At 35.0% G+C, this 17,820-nt stretch overlaps 2 protein-coding genes across 2 annotated transcripts; one reads left to right on the top strand and one right to left on the bottom strand.

Annotated features, from left to right (window-relative positions):
- Positions 1–373: 373 nt before the first annotated feature.
- Positions 374–3,166, bottom strand: LOC133336269 (mitotic spindle assembly checkpoint protein MAD1). The gene is made up of 7 exons (XM_061544552.1): positions 2,999–3,166; positions 2,754–2,911; positions 2,341–2,688; positions 2,089–2,283; positions 972–1,934; positions 653–906; positions 374–583 (listed from the first exon to the last, which is right to left on the bottom strand). Exons 1-7 carry the CDS (start codon positions 3,120–3,122, stop codon positions 376–378), a joined length of 2,250 nt encoding a protein of 749 aa, XP_061400536.1. The 5' UTR covers positions 3,123–3,166; the 3' UTR covers positions 374–375.
- A 1,674-nt stretch (positions 3,167–4,840) lies between these two features.
- LOC133336284 (adenylyltransferase and sulfurtransferase MOCS3) lies at positions 4,841–6,200 on the top strand. Its single transcript, XM_061544566.1, has one exon. It carries the CDS (start codon positions 4,841–4,843, stop codon positions 6,197–6,199), a length of 1,359 nt encoding a protein of 452 aa, XP_061400550.1. The 3' UTR covers position 6,200.
- Positions 6,201–17,820: the final 11,620 nt, after the last annotated feature.

Below are 17,820 nucleotides of genomic sequence, written 5' to 3'. Positions count from 1 at the left end.
ATTTATGTAGTTTACTACTAATAATTATTAATATGCACAATATACAGTGTGTATTACTTAACATAGTATGTGAATGATGATATTAACGTTCCATATGTTTCTTTTTCTTGTTGTTATTTTTTTATTTGGAACTTGGCAAAGTTTTCGATTTTCATATCTTGCTCTCACAAAAAAATGAAGAGAACGATCAAGAAGAAGAATGCTTTTTTTTGTGAACTGATTCATAAAAAATACTTATCGTTGGGATTTACTTAGAAAAAATATATGAACTACTACTACTACTAGTACTTAGCACACAGCATGCCGCTCATGGACCACACCATCATCATTACCATTCTTGCAGATTTCTGCGTGCGTGTTTGTTTTCTTGCTGTATTAAGACATTGTTATTGTTGCCTTTTGAAATAGATCCAATGTTAATGCACTTAAAAAGGCGGGCAGCGATTTATTGCCCACCAGCTGGGTTTCAATCAGTGACTTAAGCGTTGCTGAGTATGGTGTCTCCAGCATATCCAACATATTGGATTCATTTAAACGGAAATTTAAGTAATGATCTGGATCTTCGGCATACATGCTGGAGATTCTGTAAAGAAATTAAAACATTTTTTAAATGAAAAGCATTTCTAGGAAATGTAATATTTTTTTAACATACTTGTAATTTGTATTGGATCCCACTCTGTCAATACGATAGCCAAATAGCATGTAAACAACTTCACGGAACTCCATGCTGGCTGTTTTGTAGCATTCCTTCATTTTCTTCATTTTGGAATTCATTGACTCGAGTTCACCGCGCAGCTGATTTATTTCCTTGAAATTCATCGTCATGTTGCTGGTTTCATTGAGACGGGCCTGAGTGACTTCATTGTCTTCTTCGAGTTTTTTGTTTTTGCGTTTTAAACGTTCAATCTGAAATTGAATGAAATTTAAAATTAAAATATTTTTCTGAAAATATGAAAGAAAAAACGCCATACCTCCGCCTGTAATTTTTCAATTAAATTATCGGCATTTTCATAGGCCTCATTGGCTGGATTCATTCTCATATGGACCACCTTATATTTGTCCATATTGAAATCACCTTTGAGACAACGATGTTCCAATTCCAACTCTAATTCCTCTTTGCGTCTTCTCAAACGTTCATTTTCCATGCGCAGAGTATCCAATTCCTTTTTGAAATGTTCATAACCAGAGGCATTGGCATCCACACTCATGTTAACACTACTTTGATCACCAGTCTGTTCGGAATTTGGTAGCGATTTGGCAGAATTTAATTCTTTCTCCAAACTGGCACACATATCCTTGTAACCCACTAAGGTCTTCTCTAACATTTCAATACGTGTCTTCAATTGATTCTCTGTGGAAGATAGATCTGGTGCAGTGGGATTGGAAATGGTTAGGTCTTTTTCAAAGTTCTCCAATAGTTGTTTATAACAATCCCGTTCCTTGGAGACCAATAAGAGTTTCTTTTGCACACGATCCTTAAAGGCCTTATGACGTTTGAGAGCCACATTCAATTCTTCCATATTTTTCGAATAGATTTCACATTTTTGTTTGTAATCCAAGAGTTCAGATTCCATTGTTTTCGATTCAGAAGCCTTGGTATTTTTTTCACTTGCCATAAGGACATCATGTTGAAGGAGTTCTTCAATGCGAGCTCGCAATGCCAATGGACTGACTAGCGTATTTGGTGAGCAATGATCTTGGGCCACCTTTACCCATTCCTTAACTTCTTCTTGGGCATGTTTTAGCTGGACTTGCAGGGCTACAACTTCAGAGCGAGCACCTTCTTCTCGCTCGAGACGGGACCGCAAATCATAAACTTGCTCCTCCAAAAGTAATTTATTGCCCAATAAGTCTTGTAGGTGTTTATTGTTGGATCGTAATCGCTCCAATTCTTTGTCCATATTGGGAATGCTAAGCAAGCGATCTTGGGAGTTCTAAAAATAATAGAAGGTGGGCTTAGTTTTTTTAAAATATATATACATGAAAATGTCTATAAAAACTTTCAGAACACACATTTAGCACATTTTTTTACAAAATCCTATTCACAAATACAAATTCTTTTAAGTTGTATTAAAGTACGTAACCTACCTTCGTAATTTCTTTCCAATCATTATACGAAGCAATTTCAAATTCCAATTCCTTGATACGTTGATTGGCATTTTCCAATTCCTGGTTGACTTTTTCATGGTCCAACTTCAGATCATCATAACAGGAGGCCTTGGATTTCAAGTCATCCATTTGACTTCTAAGGGACTCCAATTCATCGCAGCTTAGCTCCAATTCCTTGTAAACAAAACCATAAATAATATGAAAATTCTAATTATATTTATCCGGACTTACCAATTCAATTTTCTCCGCATGTCTCTTGTATTCACCCAATTCATTGGCCATACTGTTCTGAACCAAGCGCGCATTTTCCTCCACCTCATGCTTGGCCCGCTGCAATTTAATAATCACCTCCTCATAGCCATGCTTTTGTTGCTGCAACTCACTTTGAGCCTTGATCAGATCTTGTTTGGCTGCATGTTCACGTTTTCTTAGCAACTGCATATGTTTTTCCAAATCTTGGATTTTATTGGAAGAGAATTCACATTGCTTTTTTAGTTCGGTAACACGACTTTCGTATATAGTCTCCGACTCCTGGCGCAATTTGTGCAAACGATCCACTTCCTGCTTGAGTTTTGAAATCTACAAAAAATAGCAAATTCGTACAGTCTTTTTATCGCTTTACAAAACTACCTAAAGCTACTTACCCTTGTCCTAGCCTCAATTAAATCTGCCTTCATTCGCCTGGTCTCCCACGGACTGGGTGGTGGAGCGGCACTGCTATTCAACGATATATTGCTATTGTTGAGACTGATATTCAAGCCATTATCTTCAAAACTCTGCGACAATCGTCTCTTTTTGGGAACTACAAACAAAAACCACCAATTTATTATGTACATAAAAACAAATGCCGCTGCCAAGCAGACAGGCATCATCACAACCACAAACTTACTTGTACCCGAATCATTGAAGGAATCACTCAAATGTTCGAATGTTAATTTTTTCGGTGCCGAATGTGAAACGGAATCATTGAATTTGGCCAATATTTTATCTAAACTTGTTTTAATATCTTCCATTTTGTATAAAAAAATTTATTAATAATCTCCCCTTTTCGTTATAAACACACACACGCCACAGCGGAGAAAAGTTTTTTGTTTGCAAAACTACAGTGTTGCCATATTTTAACGCCGGCATATAACAAAAAGACGTAGTTAGCACAGGGTTGTATTTGAAATGTCAACGTATGGGGTAATACACGAGACTAAATCAAAGCTTGGTAAAAAATTAATATGTAATAAAATTAAATTAGTTTCCGATAATATATTACTTTAAATATATGTATATATATTTTAATATTTTTCAATCGCGAATTTAAAATAGTTTTTGTGTAGCTGTTGATTATTTATTTTTATTTAAATTTTAAGCGAGGATTTTTTTTATAAAATTACCGTGGATTTTTTTAATATATTTTTTAATAAGTATTTTTTATTAAGCTTGGATTCAATTTCGAAATGTAAGTCTCACTGATGAGCCTATAACTATGGAGAAAGTAACCAACTCGATACAATAATAATATTTCTCCCTAACTTAAAAAAACTTCGGAACGTTGAAGTATCAATTAACTCGTTCTGCTACCTCCCCTACATAATGGTCAAAAATAATGTATTTTTTGTTCATTATAATCACCTCCAATATAATCCAAAACGGAATATACATTTTTGTTATGGAAGATTTTTCGTACATTGATTTCGAAAACAGTCAACAGTTTGGTTCAACCCTGATTATAACGGCAACCAGTATTTTAAAACAGGATCACAATGAGAAGTGGCTTTCATTAAAGGGTTAAAATGTCTACCTTTCGAAGATCAAAATATTAAATCCTCGACCGAAGGCCGACTATTTTGTAGAATTTCCAATAGAAGTAATTTAATGTGGAAGTTGCATTCATAAAGTACGAAGTTATGAGTATACACATACAATTTATGTTTCGACCCATTTTCGCGTTTTTTAAGTGCATAGCTGAATTTTCTAAATCAAGATTTTTCTTAACATTTTCAAAGTAAGAGGATGAAATCGGGCATTTTGGGTTCTTGGACGTAGAAAATCGTCTTTGCAGGAATTTCTATATATAGTTCTATGCTTTGCCATAGTCCCCATATATGTATCAATATTAATGTCAAAAAAGCAACTCTGTAGATAGTAACTTCGTCTGTCAAATTTGCTGTGTTTTTTTTTACATTTTTTCAACACAACAGAAAAGTGAAAAATGAATTAAAGGTTATAATTCCTTACCAAAATCCAGTAGGGACTACCCTGAAATGTTTGTTTCTTCCATAACATATTAATTTCTATCAGAAGATTGCTGTAAAAATTCAAATAGTTTCCCAAAGAAATGGATTGCCATCATGGCAATCATGCCAATAAAATATATTTACAATATGGCAACATTGCCATAGCAACAACGAAGTCAACACAGCCATAATTAGAATTACAGATCCCTATAGCAGACATTTTGAACAGCTGATTGATTATTCTTCGCCCTCATTCGTAAACAATACGAACCACTCACAATTTTGTTGTTTCTGTATTTTTTTTATAATCTTTCCTTCTCTATTCGTAGCATGTGGAACGTTTTTATTAACACATTGTTGTCATTAATCAGTGGACTAGCGTTCTGACACGGATTGATTTCCCAATTTCACATTGAATTCAAATCTATTTTGAATCAATACTAAAACGTAGTGTTAAAAACCTTATCACCCACAAGATCTTCAGACAAAGTTGCACACACAAAATGGCTGCCGAAACTAAAATGGACGATGAAATCGAAATACTACGACGTGAAATCCAGGAACTACGCAGGAATTGTGCCGCTAAGGAGAAACGTTTATCCGAATTGGAGGCTCAGCAAAAACAAAATGAACAGGAAAAGCAACAACAACAAGTTGGAGCAGCAGCCACTGAACAAATGTTAAACAATGATGACATCGCCCGTTACAGTCGCCAATTGATTTTACCGAATTTCGGTGTTAAGGGTCAGCTGAAATTGAAACAGACCGCTTTCCTCATTGTCGGCATGGGTGGTTTGGGTTGTCCCTCATCTCAATATCTCTTGGCTGCCGGTTGTGGTCGTTTGGGTTTGGTGGATTACGATGAGGTGGAACGTAGCAATTTCCATCGTCAAACCCTCCACACTGAGCTGTCCATTGGCATGGCCAAGGTGGAGTCCGCCAAACAGGCACTGCAACAAATCAATCCCCATTGTCAAATCGAATGCCACAGGTTGCTGTTGAACAGTGAAAATGCTTTGGAAATTTTACGACAATATGATGTCGTATTGGATTGTACCGACAATGTGGCGACACGGTATCTCTTAAATGATGCCTGTGTCATGTTGAATAAACCCTTGATTTCGGGCAGTGCTCTACAAATGGATGGCCAATTGACGGTATACAATTATGGTGAAAATTGTCCCTGCTATAGGTGTCTCTATCCGGTACCACCACCTCCAGATACGGTTACCAATTGTGGTGATGGTGGGGTGTTGGGTGCAATTACCGGTGTCATTGGATCTCTACAGGCTCTGGAGGCGATCAAGGTGGCCCTGGGAGGTTTGGGTGGTGAGGTATTAGCTGGTCGCCTACTCATTTTCGATGGTGGTCGTTGTCAATTCCGTAATATTCGCTTACGTTCAAAACGTCCCGACTGTGATGTCTGTTCACCCAAGCCCATGATTACCCAATTGATTGATTATGAACAATTTTGTGGTATGCATGCTTCCGATAAAGACACGGCTTTAAATATTTTACCCTTGGAAAATAGACTCAGCGTGGAGGAATATATAGATCAAGTTGTGAATACCAAACATATTTTAATGGACGTACGCCAACCGGCTGAATTTGAAATATGTCGTCTGCCGCATTCCGAAAATGTTCCATTGAAAACTATTTTAAATGATTCATATTTGAAACGATTTGAGGACGAGTTGAAAGATGAAGAACGTGGTATTGTTCTGCTTTGTCGTCGTGGTAATGATTCGCAATTGGCCGCTCAACACATCCTGCAGAAATTTCCCCAACGTGCTATATTTGATATTAAGGGTGGCCTACATGCCTGGCATTATAAAATTGATAATAATTTTCCAATTTATTAATAAGAAAAAGCGGAAGAGGTATAAGACATTGTTGGAATTTTGGTATAGTAGTTTTAAGTTTTATTTGTGCTAAATAAATCATAAGGAATGTAAATAATTTGGATTTAGTTTTGTCTTCGAAGGATGAAGGTCGAGTTTTAAATGGGAACCTATCTCTGTGAGGAATGTTTTAATAAATATATCGATTAAGAACGTCGATAAAGAAGTTTGTGTTTAAGTCTAGTATAAGGGCCGGTGAAAATGCTGGCATGTATAGTTGCAGACGTTTCATGTGACCTGATAGATTCCCAAACTTTGTAAAAGTCCAATATAGAACCATTCGCACACCGCCTAGGGGTTATGATTACAAAGACATATTTTTTCTGCGGAAATACTTATTTCCTGAGATATGGGATGGGATGTTCCCGACGTTAACAGTCAATCAGGTACTGTATCGGCAATATTTGGTTGTGGACGGATTGACGGATATGATCATTGTTTCCTAGTTGAAAGAGTCCACTGAAGTTGCAGTTGTCTTGGAGACGTCCTGAAAAATCTGAACGTTAAATTTGTTTTACCAAAGCCTTCAACTAGCGATGCGTCCCGATTCAAATCCTTTTCATGGTCCTAGAGGCATTCTTCAGCCGAAGTTGCTGTATTTGGCATTCTCGGTTGTTGACAATTTTCTATATTAGGTCCAAGTTTTGGTATAGCCTCCATATAAAAATGTACCACTCCATTGTTGGTGTTTTGAAGGCTTTAGCCGCATGTTTGCAAGTTGACATACAGGAGATTTTGAATTCCAACTTGCAATTCGTAGTCCTGCCAAATTTTGAAAGATTTAGACACATTTTTCAATCGAAGTGGCATAAGTTGGCTTTCAGGGTTTTTGTAGATGAGGAAATTGTTTGTACGGAGGGAATTGTCAATATGGATCCCTATTTGGACATAACCTCCATATCTAAGTAATGTAAAATTTTTGGTATTTTTGACCTAGTCCTTATATAAAATATTTTGATGGTTCAGGATAATTTTCCAACTTAATGTCGGTATATTGTTATCTATTTTTTACAGAGGTCATATTACAATTACATGATTGCAGGTAGTTTGAATATGTTCCTCCATTTCCTGGAGTACTTGATTTGATTGCAAATCGCCGAACATATTTTTTTATTCCAACATATGTATTTCCAATAAATCCCAGTCCGCATATCCTTCTGCCTTATCACTCTCTCCCCACCACCATAAATAATCACATCAATTTTAAAAACAATTTAATTCAATTTTTTTGTTTTTCTTGTTTTGTGGTATGGAACGGCAAACAAGTAAAATAAATTGAATCTGTTTCTTCTTCTTGCCATTGTTGTTCGGCAATTTTTATTTCTAAGCCAACATGAATTATGGGCCAACATTAAAAATTGTTTACTTTATTATCAGAAAAAAGACAAAAAAATGAAAAGACAACAATGCCACCAATCACTTCAACTTCGTTGGCACTCACAATTCAGATGATATAGAGGGGGTGAGTGCCTGGGGGTGCTAAGAAAACAAGCGAAGAGTAATAAGTGTCATTAAGCACTTTTTTATGACTTGATTTCACAAAATATGAACAATGAGGGAACACATGCACACATACATCCATATTTCTTTTGTGGGCCAAATTGTCTGGCCCATAAACCACAAAACAAAACCATCATAACTTCTTACACACGGAACAAACCACATGACCAGAAAATGCTCAGCATGACAAACAAAACCAAAAAAGGAACAACAACTACAAAAAATTCAAATTAAATTGTTTTCTTAGGACGTTTGTTGGCATTCCAACAGCAAAGATTTCCTGCTTAACTCAGTCACTCACTCAATCATCAGTCTCGGTGGTCCCTTGGGTAATTTTTATGAAATGTTTTTTGGGATTTTGAAGAAAACAAAACGAAAGGAATGAAATAAGGAAATATGACATTTGAATGCCGAGGTTAAATGTGGGATGACCATGTTATGAGCAGAAAATTAATGTATTATGACATCTGGGGAAAATTAAGCATAGGCAACCTGGCAAGCTAAAAACAAGTGTATAAAAGGAAGATGGGAAGACTCAGACTTCTCCCATGTTTGTGAAGTATAACCTTGGCTCTTTCCCTTTTTCATTTCGATTCATCTCCAAAGAAAATTTTAATAAACCTGGTCACCTTAGTAACATTTTTAAGATTGTCCTTTACAATATAAAATACTTAGGTGTATTGGGATTAAACTAGCGTGTTTAGTTTTTCATGTGGACATACACTCAAACAAACAAATATATAAACAAGATACTCGGTATAGATATGACAGTTCCTTGTGTAACCGAGTTAAAAGGGTTATCTCTTTAAACATAAGGTTTTGTTTTATTTCCTTTGGCACGGTTAGTTAATTGTGAGAGATATGTGAAGAGAATGGAGAAAACATTACTAACAACCATTTTTTGTCAATCTGTGATAAGAAGAGTCTGCTTGGCCTTCACAGATAGACAATAATGGGAACTTAGCATAGAGAGAGGACATAACGGCAAATGAGTTTCAAATAAATTACCTCCAAATGAGAGTGAGGTGAGTGATATTTTTTAAGTCAATTCAATTTGATTGTTCTGAGAGAATGACAGTGAGAGTATGAGTAAAAGTAATATAAATCATGTTCTTTGTTGCTTCTGTGGACGGAATAATTTATCAGGAAACAAATAAAATGGAAAGTTTTTTTTTTTTGTTAAAACAGTAATGGGAAAATTGAACGCTTATGTAAATTATATTTTATATAAAAAACGAGATGCATTGCAAATACAATTTGTCAAAATTGACCCATATATTACTTACATTTTAAAAATGGTTTTAAATGAAATTTGTTGACCTAGAAAACTAAAATCTACTAAAGTGGAATAAGGTAGAGAAGAAAAAAAAATATTTAGAAAATTGGAGCCATGTCTAAATCTGAATCCAGACCCAATTCAGTTCGTTGTGCAAAATTCTGTCTCAATTGGACCAATATTGGCAGTATGGTGCTCCATTTACATTAAATCGGACGAAACTATATATGGAAGCTATATCTAAATCTGAACCGATTTTCTCCGATTTCAATAGGTACGTCCTTTTATCCTTTTACAAAATATCAAAACTCCTATTTTTGAATAATCCAACCTTATATTTAGCCTTAAAGATATTAAAACAAAACAATCTTTTGGTAAGTCTCGTAAAACTTTTAAAAATTTTATATTATATTTAGCCTTAAAGATATTAAAACAAAACAATCTTTTGGTAAGTCTCGTAAAACTTTTAAAAATGGAGGCTATGTTTTGTCCTAAAAATCCACGTATTTGACTTCCACTATTTGAAGGGCTTTTATAGATTTTTTTATTTTTTAATATTTTATTTGACAGACGAAGATATTCGAATAATGGAAAATATGCTTTTAAAAACTTTTCCTTTAGACCCCTTGCATATAATAAAACTTCAGCAGGTTTCCCATATTTGCCAATATTCTATAGTTTGTAATCCTCTTTTATAGTTTAAGGATAGGCTGGGCGTTGATTTTTTTTTAATTTCAGTCATAATTGAAACCCACTTGCAATTTAAATTTCCCCATAAAACCCCCATCACGTATTTAAATTTTTCGCCAAAATTCTGTGAGTGGCTGGCTAATGCTATAGGGAAATTCCATGAAATTATTGTTTTGTAGTGCGTCTTCTTTAGCCGGTTATGTGTGGATGTGTGTGTGCTCGCGATTTTTCACACGTTATACAAAGCAAACATACATACAAGCAGATACAACACAAACAAATATACAAATGTGTGTATGTATGTACATATTTGTATATTGTGTGTGCGTGGGATATTTTTTAGAGCTTCAATCAAATTTTCAAAATCTTGTTTACCTCTGAATTGTGTTTTGAAGGACACTTGAAGCCCCTTCATGAAGGGAATTCCACTTCATTGTACGAGTGTGTGTGCATGTCTGTGTGGTCATTATTACAACAAGAAAGAGTTTGCAAAGGAACACAATGATGCTGTGATGATGATGTCATGTCATGCCTATTGTTAGAATAACATAATTAATGTTGTTGCTGCTGCTGCTACTGTTCTCTAGATTCTTATTGGAGTTTTGCAAATATCACATGTAAAAGAGTATGTGTGTGTGTGCGAGCGTGCATGGCGGGTTTAACTGTTTACATGATAAAAGAGAGAGCGAAATGCTCATCACATAGAATGAAAATACAATAAAACAAAACACTTAAGGGAACACTCACCGCAATGTGAGCACTTGAGAATGTGAATGCGTGTGAGAGTGTGTATGTGTGTGTGTGCATCCGTTAACGTGTGTACAACATTGTTGTGTGTAGCTGGAGTGGCAGCAGCAGCAACAAGTGTTATAACTGTTATAATTCCAGGGATTTTTCTCTATTGACATTTCTTGGTTTTCAGAGTTCTTTTTCACTGGGTTTTTGTTTGTTTGTATTGCTTTCAGGGGTCATATGCTGTTCATATGTGCGAGTGTGTGCGAGTGCGTGTGTGGTTTATACATCCTGCCTTTTGTGTGGTAAGTTCAAAAAACATTTTCAAATATGTTTTTAAAGAGGCAAGAACAACAACAATACCAACTTTTATTTATTTTTCGATAATCTCTTGATGAGAATCACAATGACTGGAGTGTTTTCTAGTATTTTTTTGTTTTGTTTTTGCATTGTTTGAAGTTGATATTTCCTGTAGAAATTTCCCTTCCATTATGGGGTAGGGGAGTAAAATGATAAATCTGTTTTTTGATGAATTATTTTATTGTTTCTTTCTTTTCCATGAAATTTGAGTTATGTGGAATTTTTATAAGTACATAATTGTGTTATAAAGAAGATAACATTTATTCAAGTGGAGGGAAGGGGAGAGATTTAATGAAAGAAATTTAAACATTTAAAGTAGAAAATATATCTGGACTTTTTACAGGTCTTCCTAAAATGGATGAGTTTTACAGGTATTCCTTAGAGTAAATTTTTTTACAGGTCATCTATAGAAATAATACCTTTGACAAGTCTTGTATATTGAAGGATGAAAACTATAGTTTTATATGGGTTGACTAATTTTCACTGGTTCTCTAAATATTGAAGAACTTCCTCATATATTTTATTGAAAGCAGACCTTCTACGGGTCTTTTAAACAATGAAAATATTCCACAGACTTGTTATAGACAGAAAACCCTCACTGGTCTTTTATAGAAAAGACGCCTTCTACAGCTCTTTTATAGAGACATTCAACAGGTCTTCTTCCCCAGATCTAAGTTGAATATTTCGAAGTGTTTCAATTTGAATAAATATTCCTTATAGTGGGAGGAATAAACATTTTGAACATATGACATTTTAAAAGGGTTTAAGAAAAATGGAATTAAACGTCAGGTCTATATTCTATTGACAGGTATTCTATTGACAAAAAAATCCTTAGGTCTACTATATATCCCACAATGCTCCTAAGAATCTCTTCCACAAATATTACCAATGTATATTCTGTCTTCCATTTTTCTGTTTAATTTCAAATTTATTTAAATCAACTCGTCTAATTAAAATCATCATTGCCATTTCAATTTCTATCACGATTTAGACCCCAGCAGACAAAATAATCACATAAATAAACACCATTGCGTATACTTAATATTAATTTTCCGCACAAATATTATGTCACCATCATTAGAAGACCTTATTGACTCTTTCCTGTCAGAGATTAATTTATTATTGCCTAACATCCACCATCCACCTAGTCAACCTTTCATCTAGTCAAACAACAACAACAAAAGTTTTCTTCCCTTGCGCTGACATCTGAATTTTCTAATCGTTGCGATTACAAATTTCATGTAATCAGTCATTAACCTTTTCACAAATGCCCCGTTGGTCTTTGAACGATGGAAAATTTGTGTGGCTGTCCGTCCGTCCACCCCACACAAATCACCGTTCGAAGACGACAACGAATTGCAATAACACAAAATGGGATTTATTTTTTATAGTGGCAGAAGAAAAATAAACCCCAGCAGCTATTTTTTCTATTCTCCTCTATATCCTTATTTTATACTTCATTGTGTAAATGGGGCGCGGGTTATTGCTTGGGCGTAGTGTAAAAATGATACTTAAATGTTCATTACCTTAACCCCACAATGACGGTGGCACGGAAAATAAATAAATAATCTATTACACAGTGTTTTTACTTTGGTAAAGTCAACGCAATGGGATGTTGTTGTTTTTGTTGGTTTCTTCATTAATCACAATTACAGACAATTTGTTATTGTTATTCTTGTGAGCGACCCTTACCTTAGGCTACGTGATCTGTTAGTGTGTGTGTGTGAAATGGGAAGAGGACTTGTTGTGCCACTGATTAAAATGTTCGTTGACTCATTCCGTTAAAAAACAAAACTGTGACATTACTCACTTTTAATACAATTTCTTCTACACACTCCCTTTCATTCCTCTCTCTGTGACCTAAAATCTCCTCCCTCTCACTCTAATAAGAATAACAGTAAAATAATAACAATTGTAATTAAACAGCTTCGAGACATTTTTCGTTGATGTCAGCAGGTTATCAACACCAACGACTTTGATTCTAGAAATTTTATCTCCCTCGAAGAGAGAGTGTGTCAACAAGAGTCCAGTGTCAACAGGAGTGTGTCATGATTTGTGGATTAATTTTTTAAAATAAACTTTTGTTTGTCTGTTATCAAGCTGGTCAGATGACAGATAGATGGAGTGTCATTTTGGGAGTGCTACTTCTCTCTACCCGTTACAATTGGTTAGGTCTCACTCTCGTTTCCCGCAAATGAAGAGATAAGAAGGTGTTTGATTTATTGGAATTAAAAAAATGATTTATGTTTAAGTGTCATTTCAAAAAGGCAAAAAAAAAAAAAATTTGTTTTGAAATTATTTTTAAATTAAAAACAGAGGATCTTAGTGATTGCAGTGGATCGTTGCGATCTTAATGATCTTCGTATTGGTACAGCTACAACTACATACAAATATACGAGTGAGAGAGTGTCAAGCAAGGGGAGCAAACCAACAACAACCGTTGCCCTTTGGTATATACGCTCTGCGGTGTCCACAGAGGGAACGTGCAGAGACAATACCCGAGCTGTCAATCAGCATCCGTGATCGACTGGTCTCGGGAGGTTTTAGGCCAATGTATCAAACTTAAACAAATACCTTTGAAAAGTCCGTGAGATAGAAGCATACTTAGGCATTTCTCTCCCCAAACATACAATCGATATTGTCAGAACACCTGACTGTGTCAAAAAAGTAGTTAAGATCGCCCAAAACGAACTGTTTATATCCTCCGTCATTAAGAGGACATTTAACATACCCTTGGAAAATTGTCTATCCCAAGAAATGATCCCTTCTTGTACAAGAAGTTCGACGTTTTTCCCAAATTAAAATCATTTGCGTATGATTAACATAATAGTTTCACAAAACGTATACGACACCGAACAATTCCAATGTGGATGAATTTGCAACCAAAACAAATTGCAAATCTTAATCAGATTTACACAATTGACTATGTTATTATACGGGTTTTGTGTTACAAATGACATTTAAAACGTATTACTCTCTTGTTTTTTTTTTCTCCAGAAAATATAGCAACAACACTTTTTGCTCAGACTAATCAGGCAATTTGCAAAACAACAAAAATGCTAAATAAATAAAATAATACACATATTAGCTTCTTTTCATATATATATTTGACTTCCAAGAATTGTTATTAACAATAAAAAAAAGAGGAAAGAAACAAAATGAAAAAACTGAAAACAGTCGGGCGAAAAAAGTAAACAAAGCAGCACGCACGAACAGACAGCCAGCCAGCCAGCCAGCAGAAATGTGTTTGCCCGCTCTCTCACACTCTCACCGTCTCTCTTTCTTTTCACCAATTCCATGAAATATGACTTAATTTGCTTGTTGCGTTTTCACACATTTATGACTGGAGGGCTTAAAACACACACACACACATTCTCGCACATGTGTGTGGGTGTGTGTTTGTTTGCAACATGTATATGATGGCATACCTCAAATTCCATTAGCATTTATTTTGCAAATTTTGTGGCGCTTTCAGTCAAATAAGAATTCCCGGAAATGGGGCACGTACAAATGTAATTTTTTTCTCTCCAGTTTTTTCGTTTTATTTTTGCCTTTTGGCTGTGTGCGGCAGGAGGATATGCAGGATGACTGACTGAGTGACTGGTTCCCTAGAATATTTTATTGCGGTTTGCCGGTTGGTTTATTTGTTTGGTTTGGATTATTTGATTGCTCTGTGGATTTTCCATTACAAATTTACTTGACAACAACAGTGGCACAGGTATGCAGTGTCAACAGTGTTGTTTTTTTTTCGCAATAATTTCATAGACTGGTTTCGTCGTCAACTGTGTGGAATTGAATCTGACCTAACACTTTTCGGTTTGGGGTTTTGCTCGCCCTGAAGTCATGTGAGAGTAAAAATGTCATTTTTATTACCAATTTCAGGTGTTGTAAGAGATGGGTAGTGTGTGTGGTTGTGTGGTTTGAAGTGGTGAAATTGTTGCCGTGGAGTGTCATAGTGTCAAATGCCTATTTAGGTGTTATGTGCGATGCGGGGTTCTGTATTTATTAGTTTAACATGATATTCAAGTGGTTTCTGGTACACCGTTTCCCACAAAATAGATAGGCCTTGAAAAAATATTCTTTAAAAAATCCACGCCTTGGATAGGCCTTGAAAAAATATTCTTTAAAAAATCCACGCCTTGGATAGGCCTTGAAAAAATATTCTTTAAAAAATCCACGCCTTGGATAGGCCTTGAAAAAATATTCTTTAAAAAATCCACGCCTTGGATAGGCCTTGAAAAAATATTCTTTAAAAAATCCACGCCTTGGATAGGCCTTGAAAAAATATTCTTTAAAAAATCCACGCCTTGGATAGGCCTTGAAAAAATATTCTTTAAAAAATCCACGCCTTGGATAGGCCTTGAAAAAATATTCTTTAAAAAATCCACGCCTTTAAAAAATCCACGCCTTGGATAGGCCTTGAAAAAATATTCTTTAAAAAATCCACGCCTTGGATAGGCCTTGAAAAAATATTCTTTAAAAAATCCACGCCTTGGATAGGCCTTGAAAAAATATTCTTTAAAAAATCCACGCCTTGGATAGGCCTTGAAAAAATATTCTTTAAAAAATCCACGCCTTGGATAGGCCTTGAAAAAAAAATATCCTTTAAAAAATCCACGCCTTGGATAGGCCTTGAAAAAATATTCTTTAAAAAATCCACGCCTTGGATAGGCCTTGAAAAAATATTCTTTAAAAAATCCACGCCTTGGATAGGCCTTGAAAAAATATTCTTTAAAAAATCCACGCCTTGGATAGGCCTTGAAAAAATATTCTTTAAAAAATCCACGCCTTGGATAGGCCTTGAAAAAATATTCTTTAAAAAATCCACGCCTTGGATAGGCCTTGAAAAAATATTCTTTAATAAATCCACGCCTTGGATAGGCCTTTAAAAAATATTCTTTAAAAAATCCACGCTTTGGATAGGCCTTTAAAAAAATATTCTTTAAAAAATCCACGCATTGGATAGGCCTTTAAAAAAATATTCTTTAAAAAATCCACGCCTTGGATAGGCCTTGAAAAAAATATTCTTTAAAAAATCCACGCCTTGGATAGGCCTTGAAAAAATATTCTTTAAAAAATCCACGCCTTGGATAGGCCTTTAAAAAATATTCTTTAAAAAATCCACGCTTTGGATAGGCCTTTAAAAAATATTCTTTAAAAAATCCACGCTTTGGATAGGCCTTTAAAAAATATTCTTTAAAAAATCCACGCTTTGGATAGGCCTTGGAAAAATATTCTTTTAAAAATCCACGCCTTGGATAGGCCTTGAAAAAATATTCTTTTAAAAATCCACGCCTTGGATAGGCCTTGAAAAAATATTCTTTTAAAAATCCACGCCTTGGATAGGCCTTGAAAAAATATTCTTTAAAAAATCCACGCCTTGGATAGGCCTTGACCTGAATTTTCTGAGTATTAGTTCTTTGGTACCATTATGCGTATGATCCCTGTCAACACTTATACGACACCAATAGAGTTTAATTTTTTCATTTGGAAACAGTGTACTCATAAGGCTTGCAGCCTGTTGAATGACTCTATTAGTTTATTTTTTTATTTTACAATTGGGTTTTTCACATGAATCGCAAGGTGTGTCTGTATGTTTGGGGAAAACCTCTTAGTTTTTTCCTGTTAAGGACATTCCTCAAGTGGCCCGGCCACTCATAGCTGTGGAATAATTGAATGAATGAGCAAACGAATGACTGTTCAATGTTTGCTAGTTTCCAAACGAAATACCAAGAAAAAATATCAAGCGAATAAATACCTTCTAACGGCGGAACATAACAGTTAAACTGTTGTCAAAATCAGTTTTCAATTCAAAGTCAACGTTAACGGTTATAAAGTGTTGCAAACATTTCAGGACTAAACCTGAAAAATAAAAGTTCAAAAAAACTAATTAAAAATTATAATTTTTTGCGGTACTAAATGCAAACATATTTGTTTGTACCATAAAATGTTGTGAGAGTGTGTGTTTGGTTTCCTTATCAGCATACTGGCTAATTAGATTTTTTATATCCTTGAAAAGCATCAGCGATAAAATGGTTTTATGGAAATAAAGGCCAACACAAAGGTAACTACATATTTCATCTCCCCAATCTTCCTCATACCTTCCACACTACCTTGACATGCGAAGGACAAGTGCTGGAGCCAGGCAGACTAAACATAATGACAGTTACAACAACAACAAGAAACACATTCATAAATTAATTGACACAAGTTTCACTTTAAAGGATTATATTTTATGTTCACAAAAAAACGAGAAGAAAAAATACGATGCTGCAGTTTCCATAATGACGCTCAGCAGCTCAACGTCAAGTGAAAGTAATTTTCCTGAAAAATAATTCCTCCCCCCATATTGTTTTATTTCAAATGAAGGATATCACCAGAGACGCGGGGGCAAGAGTATGCAGACAATGACAGGTAGACTGATAGAGAGACTGTTGGCTGTCTCCATAGGGTAAGTGTGTTAGAGATTTAACAGTTAATTAGTGACAGTTAAGTTGAAATAGTTAAATCGCTGGGGCTAGAGGGAAGCCGTACAAATGGAGTTTGCCATGTTGTTCGCTGCGTTTTGTATGGTTTCCTTAGCTACATGGTAGCAAAATATTCACAGTCTATCTGTCTAGTCTGCCTTTTCATTCAGCACACAAAATGTCAATTAACTTGAGATTTAACTTTGGTCGCTCAGCCACTTGTCTTCTGTCGATTGTCGCATTTTTGCTGTCTTTTGTTATCATTTCATTCACTGGGGAACTATAAGTTATCCAGGTGTTGAAGATTGTCTGCGTATTAATTAAATACTTTTTTTTGGAGGTGTTGAACAATCAGTTAATTTTAATTTATTTTTTTGTTTGCTTATATTTATATACATGGTTAAAAGTATTAAATTTAATCTCTGGTTCTAGGTGGCGTATGAGTGGTGGCATTACTTATACACCACCTAAGATGCAATGAGAAAATTAGTTATTTATTCTTTCTTATACATAAACATTACTAAAAATAAAAATTTAAGGTCCTTCCATAGGAGTGG

Source organism: Musca vetustissima, unplaced genomic scaffold, assembly GCF_032173495.1.
Source record: "Musca vetustissima isolate MV318-11 ecotype Yass unplaced genomic scaffold, APGP_CSIRO_Mvet_v1 utg2253, whole genome shotgun sequence".
NCBI lineage: Eukaryota > Metazoa > Arthropoda > Insecta > Diptera > Muscidae > Musca > Musca vetustissima.
The sequence above is the reverse complement of the archived record's forward strand: the minus strand, read 5'-3'. Positions and strand labels throughout refer to the sequence as shown.